Consider the following 21,244-nt stretch of genomic DNA (forward strand, 5'->3'; position numbering starts at 1 on the left):
GCCACCGCCTCCGGGGCGGAGCGAGCGCAGCCTCCGCTCCCTTCCCGGAGGAGGAACCGCGGAGCCGGGAGTCCCGTTATCCACCCACCCACTCACCCCACACCCCCCCCCCCGCCGCGAGATGGAACTGAGTCATCTCATCATTGGAACATTCAGAACGATTTATTGAAGTCAACCTCAAGCAAAAATTTTCAGATCAGTGGAATGTCATTAAAAACCTTTCCAAAGGAATCCTCACGGAAAAGCAAAAAAAAAAAACCAAAACCAAAACAAAAACCGAAAACAAAACCAAAATTAAACAAAAGAAACAAACAAAAAAAAAAAAAACAAACCAAAAAAACCACATCTGAATTCCAGAGTATTTGTCAAATAAAATAAAAAAAAAAAGGCAACATCTCAGTAAATAGAATGTACAAAAATTATATGTTCTACCATCACACACAGTCAGTAAGAAGCTAAAATATTACAGGCAAGTCTCGATACGCTCTACCTAGAGGACAGGAGCTATCTATGTACAGGGAACCAGCTTTACAGGCTTCACACTATGCAAGAGGACAGAGGCCAACACAAACCCCCCAAAATATCGGATATCTCAAAGTCTATGCGGCAACATCAAGTCATGATACAGTAATGCCCCGTGGAACACTCCTCCTTAGTGTCAGGGCTGCGTCAGCGTCCAAAAACTCCTCCAGACCGACTTCGGTGAATATCGATGCTTTGCTAGTAAAGACTCGAGTGATTTCGTTAAAATAACATTTCACAGAATCTACAAAGTTTGTTACAGATAAACAAAGTCTACAGAAATAACAACTCTACAAAGGTCCATCTTACAGAGCACGTGGGGATGGAGGCGGATCCGCAGGGATCTGTGTTTGTGCAACATCACTCGCGTGGAGACAAACGGGTCGGGGTCCTCACAGCACCCCAAATGCAAATCCCCCCCACCCCCTGGCTCAAACGGGACGTGATCACCCCGGGGGGGCTGTGGCAACACCATTGGCTCGTTGGAAAAGTGACACAGACAGAGATACAGCTCCACCTGGGAACAGGGAACGTGGGGGGTCATCCAGTCTGTTTATGGCCCAACGTGAGTGAGAACTGCTTGGTGGGGGCCTCTGAGGGACCCCCACTCCGTTGGGATCTCCGGAGGGGACCCCAGGCAGCCGCCTGGCCCCCAGAGCTGGCGGTGGCATGGGGAGGGCACAGCCCCAGGGAAAAGGGAGTGGTGAATGGCTTTGGCAAATTAGTACATGTTTTCCCTTTTTGATTCACATTAATCACAGAAATCCCCTACACAAAGCACAGTTCCAGCTCCCCACCTCCCGCTCCGGAACGACGAGACCCCTCCCAGGGGAACAGGGACCTGAGCTGCTCACTCAGGAATACAGTATCACAGGGAACAGCTTTGCTTTTCTTCGTTTTTCCTCAGAACAACGCTGGGAACACATCCAGCGTGTAGGAGTGTATTGTAAGTGCAAAATGTTTTTGCTACACAAAGAGAAACGGCGGGGAAAGCTGATGGGGATGGGAAGCAAAGGGACAGCATCGCTCCAAGGTCGCCGTCTCCCACGCAACACCTGGTGAACACACACCTCCGAGACAGCTTCCAAACCCTCCCGTTTGCCGTGGATCCACTGCACAGCGGGAGCAGGAGGGAACTTGGGGGGAAGTCAAGGACATTTTCAATGCAGTTATACAAAAAAATTATGTATAAATAAAAAAAAAAAAAAAAAAAGCTGTAAAAAGGAACCGCAGAGCTTCAAGTACATTAAACCCTGAATTCATGAGGCAGAGGTTTCCATGTTAAAGTGACTTCTCCGTACCAGCGTCGGACACCCCCATCCCACCCTCCCCCCCTCCCCGCCCACATAATTCTGTAAAGTTTCAATATATACAGATTTTATGCTCATCGATAATTATGTTTAGTAATTGTGTCTTTCCCATTCTATCCTGAAATTAAGATACAAGAAGTTGGGGGTTTTTTTATAAGAAAGGCCAAAAATCCACATTCCAGCCCTATTACTCCATTTGAACAGATTCTCCAAGACCATGTGGTGACCAGAGAAGGTGATTTGCCCACAAAATTGCCTTCCTGAGCTGCAAATGCCTTCAACAGTCTACAGACAGGACAAGTCTATACAATAATCCGACAGCTACAACAGCAAATCCTTGCACTGTGTGTTCAGGAGTGACGGAACCAGCCTCTGCACCACTGGAATCACAAAATCATGGAATTCTACCTTCTAGACTCATCTGGCCAAGGGCTGCAGGACGTCTGGTGCTGTGCTCAGGAGCAGCTGCAGAAGAAAAGCTCCAGTAAAGCACAGACTCCATCACCTGGGCAGAGCAGCTCAGGCACTGCCCAGGTGCCACAGCTGGAGGCAGGGGGTCACCAGAAGTGTGGGGCCCACCCCAAAAATTCAACACAAAACTATGGGAGAAGTGTGCCAGTGTGTTCCCATGAAGGAACAACCGACAGGTTGGAACAGCACGTTGCAGCTCTCCACCAAAATCACCAGTTCTGTGGATCTCCTCCAGGCCTCAGCATGAAGCGACCAAACTATCCAAGATTCCTTACTTTGGAGCCCACACAAATTAATTCAGCAGCTGCCTTCCCCTCTGCTGAAGCCACTTCATCAGAACAGCTGTGCAATCTTCTCCTTACAAAGGAACTGCACTAAGGAATAGCATTCTGGTTACCCAGTCTGCAAAGACGTGGTTAAAATATGCATTTTAACATCTGAGTCTGGCACTCAGAACAGCCCCTCCAGTCACCAAGATACTCTGAATTGGCATTTTCTCATCTCACAATGTTAAAGCCTTTTGAAAGATTCACCTTCTCTTCAGTTCAGTGTTTTGTTCACAAACTGCACAACCTCACAAACCATCTCCTGTTTTCCCTTCCAAGTCCAAGCTCAGCTGTTGGCTGTTATCAATCTTTTTTTTTTTGGTGGAAAAAAGAAGCACCTGTAAGAAGTTTGAACACAAAGCAAACCAAGACATCGAGTGGGGTGGCACAGGAGGAGCAGCAGCCTCAGTCACAGCATTTGACAAGTTTTAAGCCTTCTGTGGCCCTCCCACGTCCTGTGACTCTCGGTGCCCCAGCACAGCCCCACAGCACGGCCAAGCTGGGCACTGATGGTCCTGTTCAACACTCCCAAGGTGTCCTGGTGCTGCCACACCCCTTCCTTCTGCTCAGCAAGTCACCATGGACACAGAATGAAGGGAGCAGGTTGGTGCCCTCACATGGCAGGATGATATTAACAATATATCATATATATATTATATATAGATTTTAGATATAATATATATATAATGTATCAGCTGATACCTGCAACATCAGAATGCTCTGACTTCCCAGGAGAAAAACCACTGAACTTAATCAAGCCTAATAAATCATATAAAAGTGAACACCTCAGGCCCCACGAATGCTGTAGCAAGAGCCATGTTTGGAATTTCTGAGAAGGTTAAACATCCTCAGCAAGGAGCTTAAAAAGAGGCATTTCTCACACAAAATGCTCAGAAAAAAAAAAATCCTTTTTTGTAAAAAATACCAAAATCCAGCACTGCTTTCCAGCAGGGTTAGTGTCAGACCCTCACCAGAGCACAGCCCAGGGCATGAAGTGCTTTAGAGGTCCCAGCAGCTGCTGCCCCAGGGCTGCCCCAGACACCCACAGGTTCTGCCTCCCAAAGGTGTCAAGAGCTGCACCCATGGCACAGCAGCTGCTCAGGGACTGTAGTGTATCCTGTCATTCTACAATTGCACACACACACAAAAAAAATAAAAAACAACTTTCCCCCATACATAAATTTGAGGATGAGAAGGACACTGGGCAGAGGCAAGGCGTGTTCTAAATCCCACGTGGACTTTTTCAGCCCATTTCCTCCATCTGGGAATTCCCCATGTTCCCGCAGGTTTGTGTAAGCAGTTTTCCAGAGGCAAGGTTCTTAATTCCAAGGCTGAATTCAGCCAGATGCCAGCAACACTTGATTATTTTCAATACCCACAAGCAAAGGCTGGCAGGGAACAGGTATTATCAGCACACAGGTCAGAAGCACTCGCTGCACCGGGGCAGGGGTGACACACAGTGCGTGGTGAGATCATGGGCTGGGGGAAGAGGGTCACCAAAACTAACTCCAGCCTGGGGACACCAGTGCCCCATGGCTCCTTGCACAAACAAATGGAGGAAAATAGGTTTTCTAAAGAAAATCTGGAGCAGGAACCGACCTAAGCCACTTCCAAAGCCTCGCTGAAGGAGTCTGTCTCTCTGATTAACAGAGGAAATCCAAGAGAGAACCATCTCCTGAGGCTCCAGCTGGCTGCTGGGATACGGCCCATTACCCAGACACAAAATACCCTGTTCATCAAGGAAGTGCTGAGATGTTCCTCAGCTCCACATGAAGATTAAACTTGGAAGATCCCTCTCAGCAAAAAAAAAAAAAAGAAACCTAAACATTCAATCAAAACCAACACGCACACAGGTCGGGTCCCTTCTGTGCCCAAGTCTTCCCTGAAGCCACGGGGAGCCTGAGAAGGCAGCACTGAAGAATCACACTCAGTACCTGCCACCAAACCAGTGCAGACGTGGCAGATGACAAACCCACCAGCAGGACTAACTTCAGCTCTGAGACTGGGAGCCTCTCCTGCCTGGGAATGGTTCCCAAACTGGGCGGGATAAAGAAAGAAACGACCACTGTGCAACTGAACTCTGAATTTTCACCTATCTGCAAACACCCATTACAGCTCTGGAGCAAGGAACCACCACTTCTTCCCTCCTTAAACACTGCCAGACCTCACGTTACGAGCACTTCCAAGAAGTCACAGACCTGATTTCTCACAGGAAAAGCTCCACAATAATATTCATAAGTTAATACAAGAGACAACCTACCTTCTCCAATGCCTTTACCAATAAGTACTGGAACAGAGGCATTTCAGAGTCACCTGGTCTGACACCCACACCTGTCTGTTTGGCATCTCAGCGTTACAGAGGGGGGAATCTTTGCTCTTTCCATAAACTAGACACAAAAGTTACATTGGCTTCTCTGTTTTGTTTTCAAAGACACGTTGACTGATCAAAGCCAGATCTTCAACACCCTTCCAAAATTAAATAAATAAATATGTTGCTATGCTTTGCTTTCTACACTCAGAGAACATTATTTTAAACAGAATATTCTTTTCACTGTCAAAAGGTCTACGGTTTTCTTCGAAGGCCAAGACGTTCCTGGTTTCCAACAGTAAGAGCTGCTGTAGCACATTCAAGGGTAAAAGAAAGACCAAACAATAAAAACCCAAACACCACTGCCTGGTTCTGCTCGCTCAGGTCAATGGTCCCGTTCCAGCTCACACGCGACGGCTCCGAGGACAGACTGAGTGTGGCATCGCAGTCTCTCCGAGTTCGTCGCCTGCTGCCCCCCTCTTCTCCCCTCCCGCGTTTGTCTTTAACCAAATTCACTCCTTTGCCTCTTCCACAGCATTCTGTGCTTCCAATTTGCACTTGATCTTGCTCCAGTACTCGGGTGCCACAGGAGATTTGGGGTCGTGTGCGGAGCAGCAGAGGCGGCCGTCCAGCGCCGACGGCACCAGGGCTCCCTTCTCGTGATCCTTACAGAAGGAATGGGGGCAAAACTCACAGAAGGAAACAGCAGGATTGCTACAGACGTCGCACTGATGCCATGGACATTCCCACTTTCCTGGGGACGGGAGGAGAGAGAGACACGAAGCTGGAATTAGTGCATTTTGGGGACAACACCGGCCTTTAACCCTCACTCCGCGTTGGAATTGCTCAGATGAATGCAAAGAAAAATCAGCTCTTAAGGTGGCTGCTACTTCTTCTCACTGACAAGAATCTGACTAGACACAGTTTGGTTTGCATTTTTTAGGCCTCTCTTGGCACAAAACATTGCTGCATGCATAACCAGAGCTTAAAACAGTAAGAACTACCCCCTCTGACACCAAGGCATCAAATGTCCTTGCAAGATGGAGTTTGTTTTGTACATTTTCCTGATTTGTGAGTATCCCTCATTGCCCTGGACACTGCCCTGCTCAGAGGGTACCTCCAAAGGAAGCTTTAGTTATGTTGGCTTTGTGAGTGTTTGAACTGTCATTTGATTTGTGCTTGGTGACCCTGGGACACCAAGATGACGCTTGTGTTCTAGTCAAAGTAAGAGGAGAAAACTGGATCCAAGAAAGAGATGCAACAAAGTATGACAAAGTTTCTGCCATCAGTTCTACTTAGGAACAGTCACCTGCTGTACTGCTAAAAGTGAGTGGTATTGCAAAAGCAAATATGTTGACTTTCATGCAAATAAACACTGAATTTCACCTCAAACATTTGTCTTGCAGCAGGAAGGAAAAGAAGAACAGGAGCCACACAACTGCTCTTACCAAAAGGTGGTTGAGTCAGGTTAAGGCATAGGAGGTGGTACGCTTTGGGACAGTCCTTCTTATCACACATGACCAGCTCTCCCCCATCTCCACACTGGAAACAGTTGTCTTCATGCATCTGCTTCTGTTCTGTTTTTATTTTCCGTTTCTTCTGCTTTAACTTTGCATTCTTCACCTTCTCTTCATTTGCCGTCGCAAACGCTGTCTAACAAGGACAAAATCACAGCACACGGTCACTTATAAACCCCTGGCATTAAAATCTACTTTGGGTTATTATTTGCATGAATTCTGCTTAAATTAGATCCACTCAAAAAAGTCGTTAAGCTGTAAAAGCCAGAAGTGCCCATCCAGATGTTTCTGAATTAACAACTTCCCCCCAGACACAACAGCACTGCAGGGCACACTGTAAAATCCTTAGGGACTTTCATGGGTGGAAAGTACTACATAGGTTAAAGAGTTAAATAAATCAACCCCCTCTCTTTGCCCTAGGAAGTTTCCAGCTTTGGGAGGAGAAGCTTCACTGTTCATCCAGGTACCTTCGGCCGCACTCCCAGGAAGCCGCTGCAGTTCTCTGCTCCGCAGTGACACTCGGTCCTGCCATTGCCCAGGCAATCCAGGTTGTAATTGAATGTTAACTCCATTCCTGCAATTCAGAGAAAACCAATTCACCCCCACGGACACTGAGGAACAACAGGCCTGTGACAGTGACAATTTATCAGTGTTTGTAACCGTCAGACCCCTGCTAAAACTGGAGCCTAAATATTGTCTCCACTCCAACGAATGACAAAGTTCCTAAACATGCCACTGGTATTAAGTAACTTTAAAGAAAAAGAACATGATTCCAAGTGAGGAACTTGGTCATCACAAGACAAAAGCAAACATGCCAAACAGTGCCATCCTTTTACCTGCAGGAATGTCACAAAGAGCAAACAGTCCAACTCTAATGTCACCATTCACTGTCCACTTCTGTGTTTCACAGTTTGGGTTACAACTATGGTTCATAAAACGGGAGTAGTTCCCCTTTGGGCCAGCATCTATTATTCGGTCCTTCAAGGAAAAAGACAAAGATGTGTTCAGTACTTACAAAGGAAACAAGGTTTCCTGCTGACCAGTGACAGTTTACATGGAACAATAAATAATATTCACCTTGGTCACAGTTAACATATAAAAATTGGTGACGCTGTTCTCGTGGGCACGTTTGATCCGCAGCCGGCACTCCTCCTCGTCAATGAGCTCCCCAACATACTCATTAACAAATTCACCCTGCAGAGGGAAGGAGAACAAAAATAAGAAACCCATGCACCCTACTCATGAGAAAAGTATTTCCTATAAAAAACACTCTAATCATCACAAAAACTGTTACACTTTAATGGTCTCACAGGCACAATTGGAATATGTGCACCAGGTACTTGCTGTCCGAGCAATAAACCCCCTCAGATTAAAAGGCAGCAGAGCCCAGCCCTGTTCCTGCACTCACTGACAAGACAGTCATCAGTTCTCTAAAATCCTTACAACTTTCCTGTTTTCCTTTAAAAAGGACAATGTGACAATATCAATGGACTCCTCATGAACAGAAACTGTTACAATAATTATTTTCACTACATACTTCACTTTCATTTTCATTAAATACAGATTTAAAAAATCGTAAGTTTCATAAAATGAATGGTTAAAATTCACATTTAAAAGTAGCCCTGCAAGCCAACAGGTGTTCTGAGGGAACTCAGAAGAGCTGGGACGTGACTGACACCGTGACACAAGGAGTCAACGCCGAGCCCTGGGCATCACCGTGCAGCCAGGCTAAAAGGTGAAAACACTCACAGTGCACTCACTGGAGGTGCAGAATGCCATGTTTTCACCCAGCCCCACCCTGAGATGGCTGTGACAGCCTCTGTGCCAGGTCACTGTACCTTTTTAATGCTCCTTTTGGTCCTGAGGCCCCAGCCGCGGCGCTCGGTTTTGATGATCTCGGCGTCGGGGTAGAGCCTCTTGGTGAAGCACTGGTTCTGGCAGCGCTCCCCGGCCGGGCACACCTGGGGGTGGCACTCGTACTGCAGCATCCTGTTCAGGCACTCTGACTCCAGCCCACACGGGTTCTCGTCCGAGGGCTTGCAGTTACACCGGGGGATCTCCGACAGGTCGGCCACCTGGATCTGAACCTTCCCTATCACCTTGTTGGACTGGGGAACAAAGGAGGAGAAGAACAGAGGGTGAAGACAATGCACAAGGAACAAAGAGTCAACAGCTGACACGAGAAGGCAAGAAAATAATGATTCCATCCTGTGTTTTAATGGCACTGTAAGACAGAACAAAGTATTGGTGAAAAGAACAGCAAAATGATCTGTGTGAATTTCTTTAAGATTCAATTGTTGCAAGCACTGGTTTAAGTACATAACTCGGAATCATGGAATCATAGAATGGTTTGGGTTGGAAGGGACCTTAAAGTTCATCCCATTCCAAACTCCTGCCATGGGCAGGGACACCTTCCACTAGACCAGGTTGCTCCAGATCCCGCTCAGCCTGGCCTTGGACACTGCCAGGAATGGGGCAGCCAAAACTTCTCTGGGCATACTTACTCATGCATAGGTCAACTTACTCATACATAGGTTAAAAACAGAAAAGAAAGAAGCCAACTCACTTTAATGTGTTTATAGGGCGGAGGTTTCCTTGAATTCCTTTCATTTTCCAATGCCTCTTTGCTTTCCCTTTGTGCTTTCAGCTCCTGGAAGCGCTTTGCTGCTTCTTCAAGTGCTGTGCAGGGAGTTCAGAACAGAGAGCAATTAGCCCCAGCTGCTGCTAATCAAACATGTATCTATTTAGATTTATTTTTTTTTTTAATGCTAGGAATAGAACTGTATTAACAAAAAGACAAGCTAAAAATGAGTTATTGCTCTTTATCATGAATCTATCGTCAGGTGCTTTCAGCAGGTACCGAGATACTGAACAATGATCCCATGCAGCAGAGCCCAAGCTCCATCTTAACATTTCCCAGTTTGTGGAAGAACTGAACTGGCCCACAACAACACACAATGAGTAGGCACTTAAAGAAACACATTTTTATCTGCAGTCAAGGGATCGACACAATGCTTGGATTTCACGTGAACACAGAACACTAGTCACATAATAATCCCATGCAGGTTAAGTGGTGATGGAGACACAAACACGTGGAATTTTTGTCATAAACCACTATAAACTTTGTTTGATTTTACCTTTCTTGAAGGTCTTGTTAATACTAGTTTGCCCCTCAGCAAAGCTTTTATCTCCTTCAACATAAGGGAAAACTCTGCCCTGGTGTACCCAATAGTAGTCATGTGAACCAAAGAAAAATACTGGGAAGTCCCCGATATCATGTTTGAGGCCCTGTATGTTGAGAGGCACAGACCTGGGATTGCAGATCTCTGCTGGCCACCACCTGCAGAGGAGGAGAAAAAAGAACAATATAAGTTCCCCGAACCAGAGCTTCCCACTTTCCCTAATGGGACTGAGAAGTAAAAGCCAGTTTTCCTTTCCTAAGGAAATGAACTCCTTCCTCACGCAGCCACGGCTCCCTCTGGCAACACCTGGGAAGCTCCATGCAAAAACACAAGCAAAGTTCTTGCTCCAAATTTTGGAAAAGCATCCGTGGCCTGAGAGTGGGTTTCTAGGATGCCCTGTAAACACCTGCATTGCTGCAGGTGAGCAAAGCAAACACCAGCAAGGACTCCAAGCCAGCCCCTGGTGTTCTGTGTCGTGATCACACTCTGCAGGGCAAAGGGAAGTGCAGTCCCGTGTCCATCCCTGCCTGGGAACAGCAGGAGAATTGCATTTCAAGGGTGACATCCATGTCTGACACACAGCAGATGAATTATTGTATTTCCAGTTCCCGTTCACGACAACTGAGCTGCTTCATTTCCTGCAATTCCAGAGTACATCAAAACCCCCCCAGCATTAAAACCCCCTTGGTGAACTTGCCTGTAATTCCCAAGCTTGACCCAAACGATCTGCTTGTACCGCAGCTTCTTCCCAGCTTTACAGTCATTGCAATTCCAGCATCCCTCAGGCATTTCTATGCTGAGACACTCGGGGTGGAAGGAAGCTGGGCAGGACTCACAGCACAACAGTTTGCCACCTTGAAACAAAGAAGCCCTGCTTGGTTTGTAGAAGTCAGGATTTGCTCCCCCGGTGCACAGCAATCGACACTCACTTTAAATCATCCGCTCTACATCCCCACTGCCCCACAGAAAAATGGCAAAAGAGAGGGATCGAGTCAAACTTAACAATGTTGGTTAAAAAAAGGACTGCAGTGCTTCATCTGAAGGCAAGTTGTGACTCTTAAGTGCATCAGACACACAAAAAAGCAGCGGAGGATTTCAACACGAGGTGAGTTGGCAGGAGGAGCACCATCCCTGAGGGAAGCACTGCAGCTGAGAGCAGTGCTGCCAGCCTTTATTCCCTTGCTGGTGGCCAAAACAATGACAAACCCCCCACATTTTTAAGGAATCCTTTTTCAATCAACATTGTTCTGACCGAATCCCCAGCAATCATTAGTGAGTACCAACCCCACAGCCTATAGGTTGATCAATGCTTTTCTGCAGCAAGGACAGGAAAAAGAATTGTAATAAAAGTGTGTTTACTCCACAAGAAGAGGTTTACCAGGATGAGCCCAGTACATAAAGCACAATGAGACACACACGAGTTGCTCCCATCCCAAAATTCCTGGTGCACAGAGGGAACCTCAGTGTGGGGATTCACGTGAATTTCTGAGGTTTACACTTATTTGGGCAAAAGTTGTTTTGCCTGTCTCACATTTTGGCAGCTGTATTAGGTGTGGAGAGCCACAGCACATCTCTAAGCCACCCTCAGCAAAGTAACTCATACAATATGACTAGATACATTACATATATTATAATATTTTATATATGTAGGTATATAAATATATCTATATACATTTTTATAGATATATGTATATTTAAAAATTAACAAGTTTTTGTGCTCTACATGGAAAATCTGGGAGAGACTTGAGAGTATTCAAAGCAATTTTCAATCACAATATCAAAAGAGGTGTGAATAGTCACTTTCAAACCTTTATCAGAAAATCTTGTCCACCTATAGACTTCCCAAAATATTGTTGCATTAATTGATCGTTGCATGTCACAATGAGCATTCCTTAAACAATCCAGTTGCATGACCAACACTGTATTTCCTCTGCTAAAACCAGTAAAATCCAGCCATAAGGAGTCTCCAGAGCTCCCCAAACCCACAATGAAATTTTTGAAGTATTTTTTTGCAAATGTAATTTCAGAGGAAGTACAGACAAATTACTGAAACATTATCCGAGATGGGAAAATGCCAAGAGATGCAAAAAATCAAACAAAATCAAACACAAAACCGTCAGTGCTGAGCAAGAAAAAACCCAACATTGCTCTCGGGATGCATTAGGCAGATATGGCTCAAGCTAAAGCACAGGGCTCAAAATAATTCTTGTTCTCAGGAATTACAGGACTACTGGAAGCCATCGCTCTAGAAATGCTCAGAACAACCTGCCTTGGGCTGGGGAATGGGGCACTGGCTGTGAACACTCTCAGGGAGTCAAATTTCTGTGGGGAATTTGGGTGGTGGAGGTGGGACACAAGGCCCAGGGACTAGAGGGGACACACACAGGTCAAACCTCGCTGCCTTCTCCCTCTGGATGGACACAGCACCCTCCCTTGTCCAGCCCCAAATGTCCTCTCTTCTCTCAGGCTCTGCACAAGACCCGAACCAGCACATCCCCCCTCTTCTTCCACACCTCAAATCAATTTAAGAAGTGGTTTTACATCATCCAGGGAAACACTGAACTGCAACAGTATTGAGATCCATTTGCCTCCTCTTCACATTGCTGTGCAAAAGCAAACACCAGCTCCCTGAAGCTGGAACAGGCCAGGCCACATAGAGAGTGACTGAACCTCTTCCAGTGAGAATTTAGTGACAGCAATTATTTTAAGCCCTTTTGTAATTAAAAAAAAAAATGAATTAAAAAAAAAAAATTGCCAACATGAACACAGGCTCACAATAACCATGAGTGAAGGTCACTGAAAGCAGTCAGTGTGGGGACAAGCAGACATTTCTCCGTTGATTTAGAGAGAAAAAATAGAAAAAGCAAAAGTAAATTAAAGAGAAAGAAACTATTTTGGTTACCTTTCTCACATTTCTTTTTGGAAGCTGACGAAGGAGGAGGAATCATAGGTAATTTCATCAACTCAGCACGATTTGACTCATTCAGTAGGTAGTGGGACTTATAGGCATAGGAACTGAACAGGGGGTCTGAATGGTCCTGCACTACCAGCCCTATACGAAACAAACAGAAAGAGATGAGTTGCAATGAAACTACCCATGATTCCATGGAGGAAAAATCAAATAAACCCAATGACCACCTCTAATGTGTATGTGGGAACGAAAAAAGGATAAAATGAAGAAAACGGAAAGTCTGACAGAAAGTTTCTTTGCTAACAAAGAGGTTGTGTTGGAGAGACTCAGCTGGAAAGTCTTGTGCTGAACAAGCTGCTTCTAAGTTGAATTTCAGTTGTGCTTTAACCCCTCAGTTGTGCATCTATAGAAAAGCACAAGGAAGGCACCAGTTTGATCTGTGGGCTCCCCTCTCCCTCCCACATGGCAAAAGGAAGCTCCTCTGCAGAGCTGGGAGCAGGATCACCTGGTCACTGCAGCAGGGTCGAGCTCGGAGCTGGGGCTGCAGACAGAACGCTCAGACCTTGGGTAAGAGAACTCACCATCCCTCACTACAAACCTACCCCTGAGATCTCGGCTGTGGAGGTGCTTTGCCTCTGTAGTTGTGCTGGAAAACAACGAGGGGGGTCAGTGTCCTGCAAGGCACCAAGGGGGAAGCACAGAGGGAGGTTCTGTCCTAGCCCATGGTGGTGAAGCTTCCTGACCCTGCCCACCCAGGGCTGCTGCAGAGCAGTCCAGCATGGTGTTCCCTGCATGCCCCATTCCAAGCCAGGCCTGTGCATGTCTCTGTCCTTCTCCATCAAGAAGAGATTCTCCTGTTGCTCCAAAGAGCCCAGGTGAGAGCCCAGAGCTATGGATGCCTTGGTCAGAAACTCATGGGAAGAGCAGATCAACTGAGCCCCAAAGAAGCAGGAACGATGAGCTACCAAGAGAGCCCCCGGTTCTTTCCCTGGGGGACACACAGCTGAGGGCTGTAAAGAAGCTCTTGGAACAGGGTGGCTGTAAGGAGAACAGTGTCAGCCCACCTGGACACACATCCTCAAGAGGATTCCTAAAACAAGGACGACCTACACATGCAATTGTGAACTGCAACGTCCTTAACGGAGGGCACCACAAGAAGGTGGATAAGAAGTCTTAAAATATCTCATATTTCAAGTACTTCACCATAAGCAAGTTTCCATATTTTATAGATTGTCTCACATCTACATTCCTCACTTCAGTAACTGCACCTAAATACAAAGTCCCTGGTTCTGATAGCAACTAACACTAATTAAATCCCCATTCTCACACAGAGATGCCCAAGGATTTCTAAAGCATTCAGTTCCCTGGTTCCTTTCTGAGTAGGTGCTCAGTGCTCCTGCCCCAGGTGCTGTTCTCAGCACTCTGGCTCCTGATTCCAGCTTGGACTAGTGAAAACAAACTGCACAAGAATGTTCTGGAAGAACAAGTAGAGAGTTGCTGTAAGACACAGAGGATTCAGGCAGCAGCAGTGGTTTGTAGCTGTTCAAGTTCTCATAAGGCTCACGGAATACACAGAACAGGGAATTCCATCTGCCAGGGCTCAGGAGGGGAACCTCTAAGGAGGGTTTTCCAGGATATTTGGATCTTGGGTCAGCTTCAGGCACCTGGATTGGCAGCCCACAGGTTAACAAAGGACTCAAAGGAACGGATTTAGCTCCCTGGTATCATGAGATGGGTTTGATACCACAGCTGAACAGTGGTTTGAAAGTGGCAGAGAACAAAACACCGAGGATGAGACATCCCTAATCTGACATTCAAACCAGGAAGGTCCATAGAAAACTCTTATCTGATCCTGGAACCAGCCTGACTCCAGACAACTAAGAGAAAAACATAAAACCAAAGGGCTGAAAATATTATGGAACTGCTCTACCTCCCACAGAAACTGTTTTTACTGATTCTCCTCAGGCTCTAGGTGGCCCCAAAATGTTTAAGTAAGCCCACAAAAGGGGAAACACTGAAGCATGTTGTGAACATCCTTCTACACATTCCAAACCTCACTGTTTCACTTTGAGCTTCTAGGTTTTCAAAATATTTTATTTAAAATGCGATCCTTCATGATGGCTCCCAAATTACTTGGAAATAAGAAAAGGAAAAGAAAGGAGGTAGAAAGGAAATTATTCTGGCACCAGCTATCCTTTACCATTCAGAGATCTGTAACTACTATTCTGCCCTTGCAAAGTCAAGGCAAACTAAACCTCCACCTGAATGAACACAAGTGAGAACAAGTGACTTCAGGATCACTTTCACCTCCTTATTAGTGACACTTAAAGCTGCTGAAGAGAACATCCAATATAAACTGCTGTGATTCTGTAGAAGGTACGTATCAGCATTATTTCAACACCTAAGGATATCAGTAATTTTGAATTTTGAGACCAAAGCACCTGATGCACCAACATTTTTTTAAGCTGTTCTCTGGCAGAACCCTGGTGACTGAAGAGCAAGTGGGGAAAAAAAGGAAAAAAGTAAAAGGGAAAAAAAAAAAAAAAAGAGAACTTTGGCATACAGGAAAGCCCAGCATGAAACCTGCTTATACAGTACTGCTAAAGGTTTTCTTTCAAAGTTCTCAAATGTGATGGCAGTTATAAATCAAAATGAATTTTTCTAGTTCATGAGTAAATCCTACCTTTTAGCTTAAAAATTTTCAACAGTTTTAAGTTTGTGAGTGGTGAAAGAATCCCCTTCTGCTTAACACAGAGATTATTAACCCAGCAGCCATTCTCAGTGTGCAATGGCTGGAACTGAGGAATTGGGATTCACTTTTCCCTACAGGCAAAACAAGTCAGCCCAAGTGCCTACCACTGCTTCTGACTTCCAAATGTTATGGACAGCAAGTGGAATCTCATGAGAACTGTTGACCAAAATAAAATGAAATTAAACAAAATAAAAAATCCCAGGCAGCATTTAGCCCCAGTGAGCCCTAAGGGAGGAGTTCCTCGTGAAACACTTAAATTTTTATCACTGAACTGCACAAGTGACAACAGAACTATAAAGCAGGGAAAAACCGAGCGTCTCACCTCTTGCACAAACGAAACAAAAGCCTACATTTACAGCTGATGAGGAGTGAGTCCTTTTGGAATGGTTACTACAGATGAGGATGTGGGATGACACAAACAAGCTCCCGGCGGCGATGCAGCCGTCTCCCGAGTGATAGGCCACGGGGCACCGCAAACACCTCGCCATGCGACCTGGGACAGAACACAGACAGTCACCCGGGGCCACTGCAGCCCGGGAGCACCTCCAGCACCATGGAGTCCCACCCAGGACCAGGCCAGGCCAGGGCAGAATTCCCCACAGGCAGAGACAAGGCTGGGTCTATTCCAGTACTGGGGTAAAAAGAAACAGTTACATCATTTTTTTTTTTGTTTTTAAAGTTTTGCTATTAACTCTTAACTTTCACTTTAAAACTGTTAAGAAAAACTTTCATCATTCTAGAGTCCATTTGTTTTCACTAGTGTTATCTCTTAACTTTCACTTTAAAACTGTTAAGAAAAACTTTCATCATTCTAGAGTCCATTTGTTTCCTAAAAGGATTTTTTTCCCCTTGAAAAATAATTGTTCTAAAGGCCACTACAAACTGTCTCTAAAAACCAACATTCCTTGGCTTCCTTTAAACCCAGCAGCACCAGCTGACAAGAGTGTGGATCCAGGGACACTCCACAGCAGTCTCGGGCTGCCAGCTGCTTCCCACCCAGAGAGATCTCAGTTAATGACCTCACTGAGGAGGAAACCCTCGTTCCTTGCTGTGTTAGTGTGGAATTGGATCGACTGTTATTATGGTGACACAGCTGAGCCTCCTCCCTGCTCGCAGCAGCTGCCCTCACCTTTGCTGGCTTTGTGCATGTCCTTGTCCATGGAGCAGGCAGTGCAGCAGTGCTGTGGGCACCGGAACCCCCGGGACTCGAACAGGGCCGTGGCAAACTTGCGGACACAGGACTCGTGGTAGAACTTCCCGCAGGTGCTGACGGAGCAGCGCTTCACATCCTTGCCAGGGAGCTTGCAGGAAAAGCACGTGTGTTCTCCTTGGAAAAGATGGAATAAGGGAGTACAACTATAATGGCCAACTCTTTGAGGTACTGTATTGCTAAAAAAATTCTGAAGCCAATAGAGTTACACTGGTGTGAGCAACACAGGCTCCTTCCCTCCCAACGGGCACACTGTGATCCACAGTAACTATGGAGCTGCTGCTCACATTAAAGGTTCTTATTCCAAGTAAAACCCTAAGCAGTTTATTACTTTTTTCTTACGAGGTACTTGCTAAGCAGAAAATGAGAACCTGGCCTCAGAGGTTAAAAAAGTACTGGAATAACCCAAACTTACTCCTGAACCCTTGGAACACGCCACCCTGCTCTGACCAGTTCCTGAGCCAAGATGGAAATCCCTCCCAGTTTTGCAGGCACTGGAACACACTCACCGTTCTTACACTCGGCGCAGATGAACTTCTCCTCGGGCACAGCCTTCAGGCCGAGGCACTCCAGGTGGAACACGCTGCAGCACTCGCCCTCGCAGGCCAGCAGCGACTCGCCGTAGCTCTCACAGATCTGGAACAAGCAGAGAGCTCAGCAGGGAACGGGGTACCTGACACCCTGAAGTGCCAATGGCTGCCAGGTGTTAACAACAGGAACGGGCTGGAAATCGCTCCAGAGCTATGAGAAGTCTCTGGGCTGAGGACGATCCCAGCACTCCCTGTACCTTGCCCTGGGAACAGGCACTACAGCATCCACCCACACTCCTTCATTTTTTCAGGGAACAAGCTGCTCTTGCTCTTATATCCTTTACTATTGACCAGGAAACTGGAGAGAAGATTCCAGGATTTTCCTGTGGAAAATCCTCGCTCTGCCCTATCCTGAATGACCACGTGAAATCTTCAAATGGAGCAGAAAATGGCATCTACTTTTTCTACAGATGCTGGCAGGTCTGGATTAGACACCACTTTCCAGCTTCTGAGCTTCCTGGCATGCAGGAGGGCTTAGGAATAATTTCATGATCATTTCACATGAATAATTTCCAGAGCATAAATCCTAAAATCCTGGATATTTTATCTGAGAGACATGGTTAGAAGACGCAGTTAAAACAAAGCAGCGTAATATAAAAACAGAAAAGGGGGATACATATTTAGTATCCATCACTTCCCAGTACCACCAGTTACCTGACAAACAGTGTCTTTTTTACTTGTGCCAGTCCCTCTCCTGGATAAGCTGGAGTCCACTGACTGCACATCCGAGGCGTCGGCGTCGGCAGTGGCTGACGGGCTGTCCGAGCGCTTCCCAAAACTGCCCTACAGAGAGGGAGAGCCCACGGCACTCAAACCAGACACTTCCAAAGGACAACCACACTGGGAAAAATATTTCTGTCACTGTGGCTAAGAGGACCATTTGATACATCACTAGACACAGAGGTCCTGGAGAGGTGCTGAACTTCGCTGGGGTGATACAAGTGCTGCCCTCTTGATACATCTCACCCGCACAAGCAAAACACCCCAAAGAGCTCTCTCACTTTTCCAGACCCCTCTAGGATTTATACCAGACACAGCAAATTCTCACAATTCCCAAAGAATCTCAAACCATGATCTAAACCAACGCTTTGCCAGGCAAAGGAGTGGGAAAACTTGCAAATAAAGACTGTATTTTTGTATCAACCCAACGGAGGGGATTAGAAGGAAACAGAAAACAAAAGACACAAAATCTGTAGAGACATATTCACATATTCAAGGTTAAATAACTGAAGAGCCTGTTATACACTGACAGCTTAATCAGGACCCTGTGAGAACAAACACATCTTTACCTGTAAATCATTGAGCCCCCTGGAATCAGAGTCAGATGTGTCCCTGTAGGCAGAGCTGGTCAGCTCCATGTCCGTGGAGGCACGACTCCTCTTCTTCAAGGGCTTACAGGAGTCTGAAATCTCGCTGGCACCTTAACACAACACACTGAAATTAGTTTTAATATATGTTCTCAACTTTTTGCTTAAAAATAACAAAGGAGTAAGAAAGATGAGAGCCTGGAATGCATTATTTGCCTTAACTTTCAGTTTGCAATTTTGTTACTAATTTAATTCTCCCTGAAAAGTTCATTAACTGAAAACCACCTTAGTTAGAGCTTTTGACAAACTTCTGAACATGCTGACATGGTGGAGGAAGCTGCTAAATTGTCTCTAAAAGAGGATAAATCCTCAGGTGATTTCCTCTTCATCATCCATCTTCAACTTTGGCTAAGCAAAGACTTCTAAGAAACGTCCAGAAGGATTTGGGTGCTTACAGCACATGAACAGACACCATCCCTCCCCCAAGCAATGCACAAGTACCAGCAACAGAACCCCAAACACCCCCTCAACCAGAGAAGGTGAGCTCAGCACCCCAATGCTCAGCCCTACAGAGCATTAACAGTGCAGCTGACACAGAACAAAGCCTCTGCCCAAGGGTGATGAGCCACCAAGTTGATTTTTGCCTGCAACTCACCTTTCTGCAATCCCGTCTTCACTGCTGCCAGTGGGACCGTTTCAACCTGTTTGAATAGGAAAATCCACAGTTAAAACCGGAGGAACGTTTCTCCCTAGGAGCAAAAAGCAAACAGGTCAGTTCAAGGGGTTAGAATTCGGGGGGGGGGTGGGAGCTGCCATCCCCTCCTCAGCCCGAGCCTCCGCGTCCCGCTGGATTCCCTGGATTCCCTCCTGCCTAGGCCGGTGCCCGGAGCCCCGGCAGCCACAGGTCACTGGCCAGGTCCTTTCGCTCTCTCCCTTTGGGCACGAGGGTGACAGGAACGCTGTATCCGTGTCCAGCAGGCAGGAGCGGGGCCTTGGGGCAGCCAAGCCTGGTGCTGTCACCCCCCGGCTGTGTGAGCACACGTCCCCCTGCACGGCTGGCACCGGGACAGTGCAGGGCCCTTCCCACCAGCGCTCCCTGGAGCTCCTGCAGCCCTTCCTCCCTGTCTAGAGCGCTGCACGGCCGGGTGCAGGGCTCTACACAGCTGGAACTCGAGGGCACAAACGCTTCGACACACAACTGGACAGGTTTACAATCTCACAAAAGCACTTCCAGCCCTCGACCCTAGGGAGAAGGTTAGGAACTGTTCTGCCAACATACATGGAAGACGTGGGAATTTGGTGACTGGATAATAATTATAGAAGAAAGCTGTTGCCTAAGTCCTGTTTTTAAGGTTAAGAATTACAAGTTATTTCTTTGCAATGCGGTTACATATGCATGGAGAAACACATTTAGTAAATATTTAAGGATTATTCTATAATTTTTTTAAAAAATATTTTATTTTGTTGTACAATAGGTAAAAACATACAATAGAAGGATTTGTATAGGATACATTTTGTAATACAAATATAAAATCTAAACAATCACTTTTATTTCTCCACTAGTCACTGTAACAGTAGCATCAACATTTTGTTTTTCCCATTAATTGTACTCGTTCCAGTTATAATTTTATACCAAGTTGTTGCAGACTAATTGGGGAATCAGTTGCAAGAAAACTTGAGTTTGGGTAACAAATATTGTTGCATAATTGTAAGAAGTTAGTAAAATTATTTTCTTTTAAATATAACTTAATACATTCAAAGTTTTGCGCATTACAGTGCCCCTGGGTTTCACTTTAGTCAGATACTTCTCCTGAGAAAAGCACTTTAATTAATGTCCACAGACTGAGTTAGCCAGGTCAGAGAAGCACACGAAGCTACCTGGGATCCATGAAGTTCATCTTGTTGGTTCTTATACCTTTGTTAAATTAAGAAACATTTACAAACATAAAATAACTCCTTTGAAAGGGGGAGGCTGCAACCCCTCGTGCCAAGAAGCTCCAGGGACCACGTCAGGTGTCTCACACCCAACGTTTAAGCTGCTTTAAAGTTTCAGCAAGAAACTGTCTCGAGCTGGAGCACTCACTCCTTTGCTGCACACCAGTGCAGGAATGCTGAGGCATCCAAGGGAAAACAGCAGGGGGAAAAAAAAGCAGTTGGGTTCACTTTCAGTCTCTGAAGTGAAGGAAGTGCAAAACAAAGCGCAAGGGGCCAAGAATAAATTAAAGAGATAAAAACATTTTTCCCCTTCCCATATAAATCTTCAACCTGACTGTCCCTCTTTAAAAATTCTCACTGGGAGAAGCTAAACTATGAAACATTCATATAAAATTCTCAGCTTTCAGACAGAGAGCCCCTTGAAGAGGGAAAATCGACCATGTAAGGAGAAGAACCAACAACTTTGACAAACTTGTTAAAAAGTGTATTCAGGTTTTAATATTTCTGTCCATCCACTGCACTCTCCTACTCACTTCCATGCAGAATTTTTTATCATTTTCTTTTTTAAAGCAACAACATTTGTCTGTCTGATATCCAGATTAAAGGAATGCCCTGTACATGTTAGAGCTATTTCAGGAAGAAAAGGTATATCCAGATCTGTTTTGCTGATGTCTGCCAACATGAAAGTCTGACTATTCATCTATAAAATCATTCTTAAAGTCCATTTTCAGAAGTGGTCAGATTAATCACTCTAACTTCATTTGAAAAGCAAAACCTCAACACAAACCAGCAGCTAAATCAAGAGCCAAAGGAAGGAACCTGGTGGAAATTCCATCCAAGAGAAATCACTGAAACAAACCCATTTTGCTCAGAACAGAAATCTCAAAGGAAACATGGCAGGTT

General features: G+C 45.7%; 1 protein-coding gene across 1 annotated transcript in view; it reads right to left on the minus strand.

The window, feature by feature from the left end:
• Nucleotides 1–143: 143 nt before the first annotated feature.
• Nucleotides 144–21,244, minus strand: part of NSD3 (nuclear receptor binding SET domain protein 3) — a 36,838-nt gene continuing 15,737 nt past the window's right edge. The window contains 16 exon segments of the mRNA XM_027667043.1: nucleotides 144–5,691; nucleotides 6,386–6,590; nucleotides 6,922–7,028; nucleotides 7,291–7,432; nucleotides 7,532–7,648; nucleotides 8,293–8,562; nucleotides 9,021–9,133; nucleotides 9,592–9,794; nucleotides 10,334–10,490; nucleotides 12,539–12,688; nucleotides 15,622–15,792; nucleotides 16,429–16,626; nucleotides 17,019–17,145; nucleotides 17,754–17,882; nucleotides 18,389–18,519; nucleotides 19,062–19,107. Coding sequence (XP_027522844.1) covers nucleotides 5,450–5,691; nucleotides 6,386–6,590; nucleotides 6,922–7,028; nucleotides 7,291–7,432; nucleotides 7,532–7,648; nucleotides 8,293–8,562; nucleotides 9,021–9,133; nucleotides 9,592–9,794; nucleotides 10,334–10,490; nucleotides 12,539–12,688; nucleotides 15,622–15,792; nucleotides 16,429–16,626; nucleotides 17,019–17,145; nucleotides 17,754–17,882; nucleotides 18,389–18,519; nucleotides 19,062–19,107 — 2,508 coding nt within the window. The 3' untranslated portion in view covers nucleotides 144–5,449.

The sequence above is a fragment of the Corapipo altera genome, unplaced genomic scaffold, assembly GCF_003945725.1.
Source record: "Corapipo altera isolate COAL_440 unplaced genomic scaffold, ASM394572v1 275, whole genome shotgun sequence".
Classification (NCBI taxonomy): Eukaryota; Metazoa; Chordata; class Aves; order Passeriformes; family Pipridae; genus Corapipo; species Corapipo altera.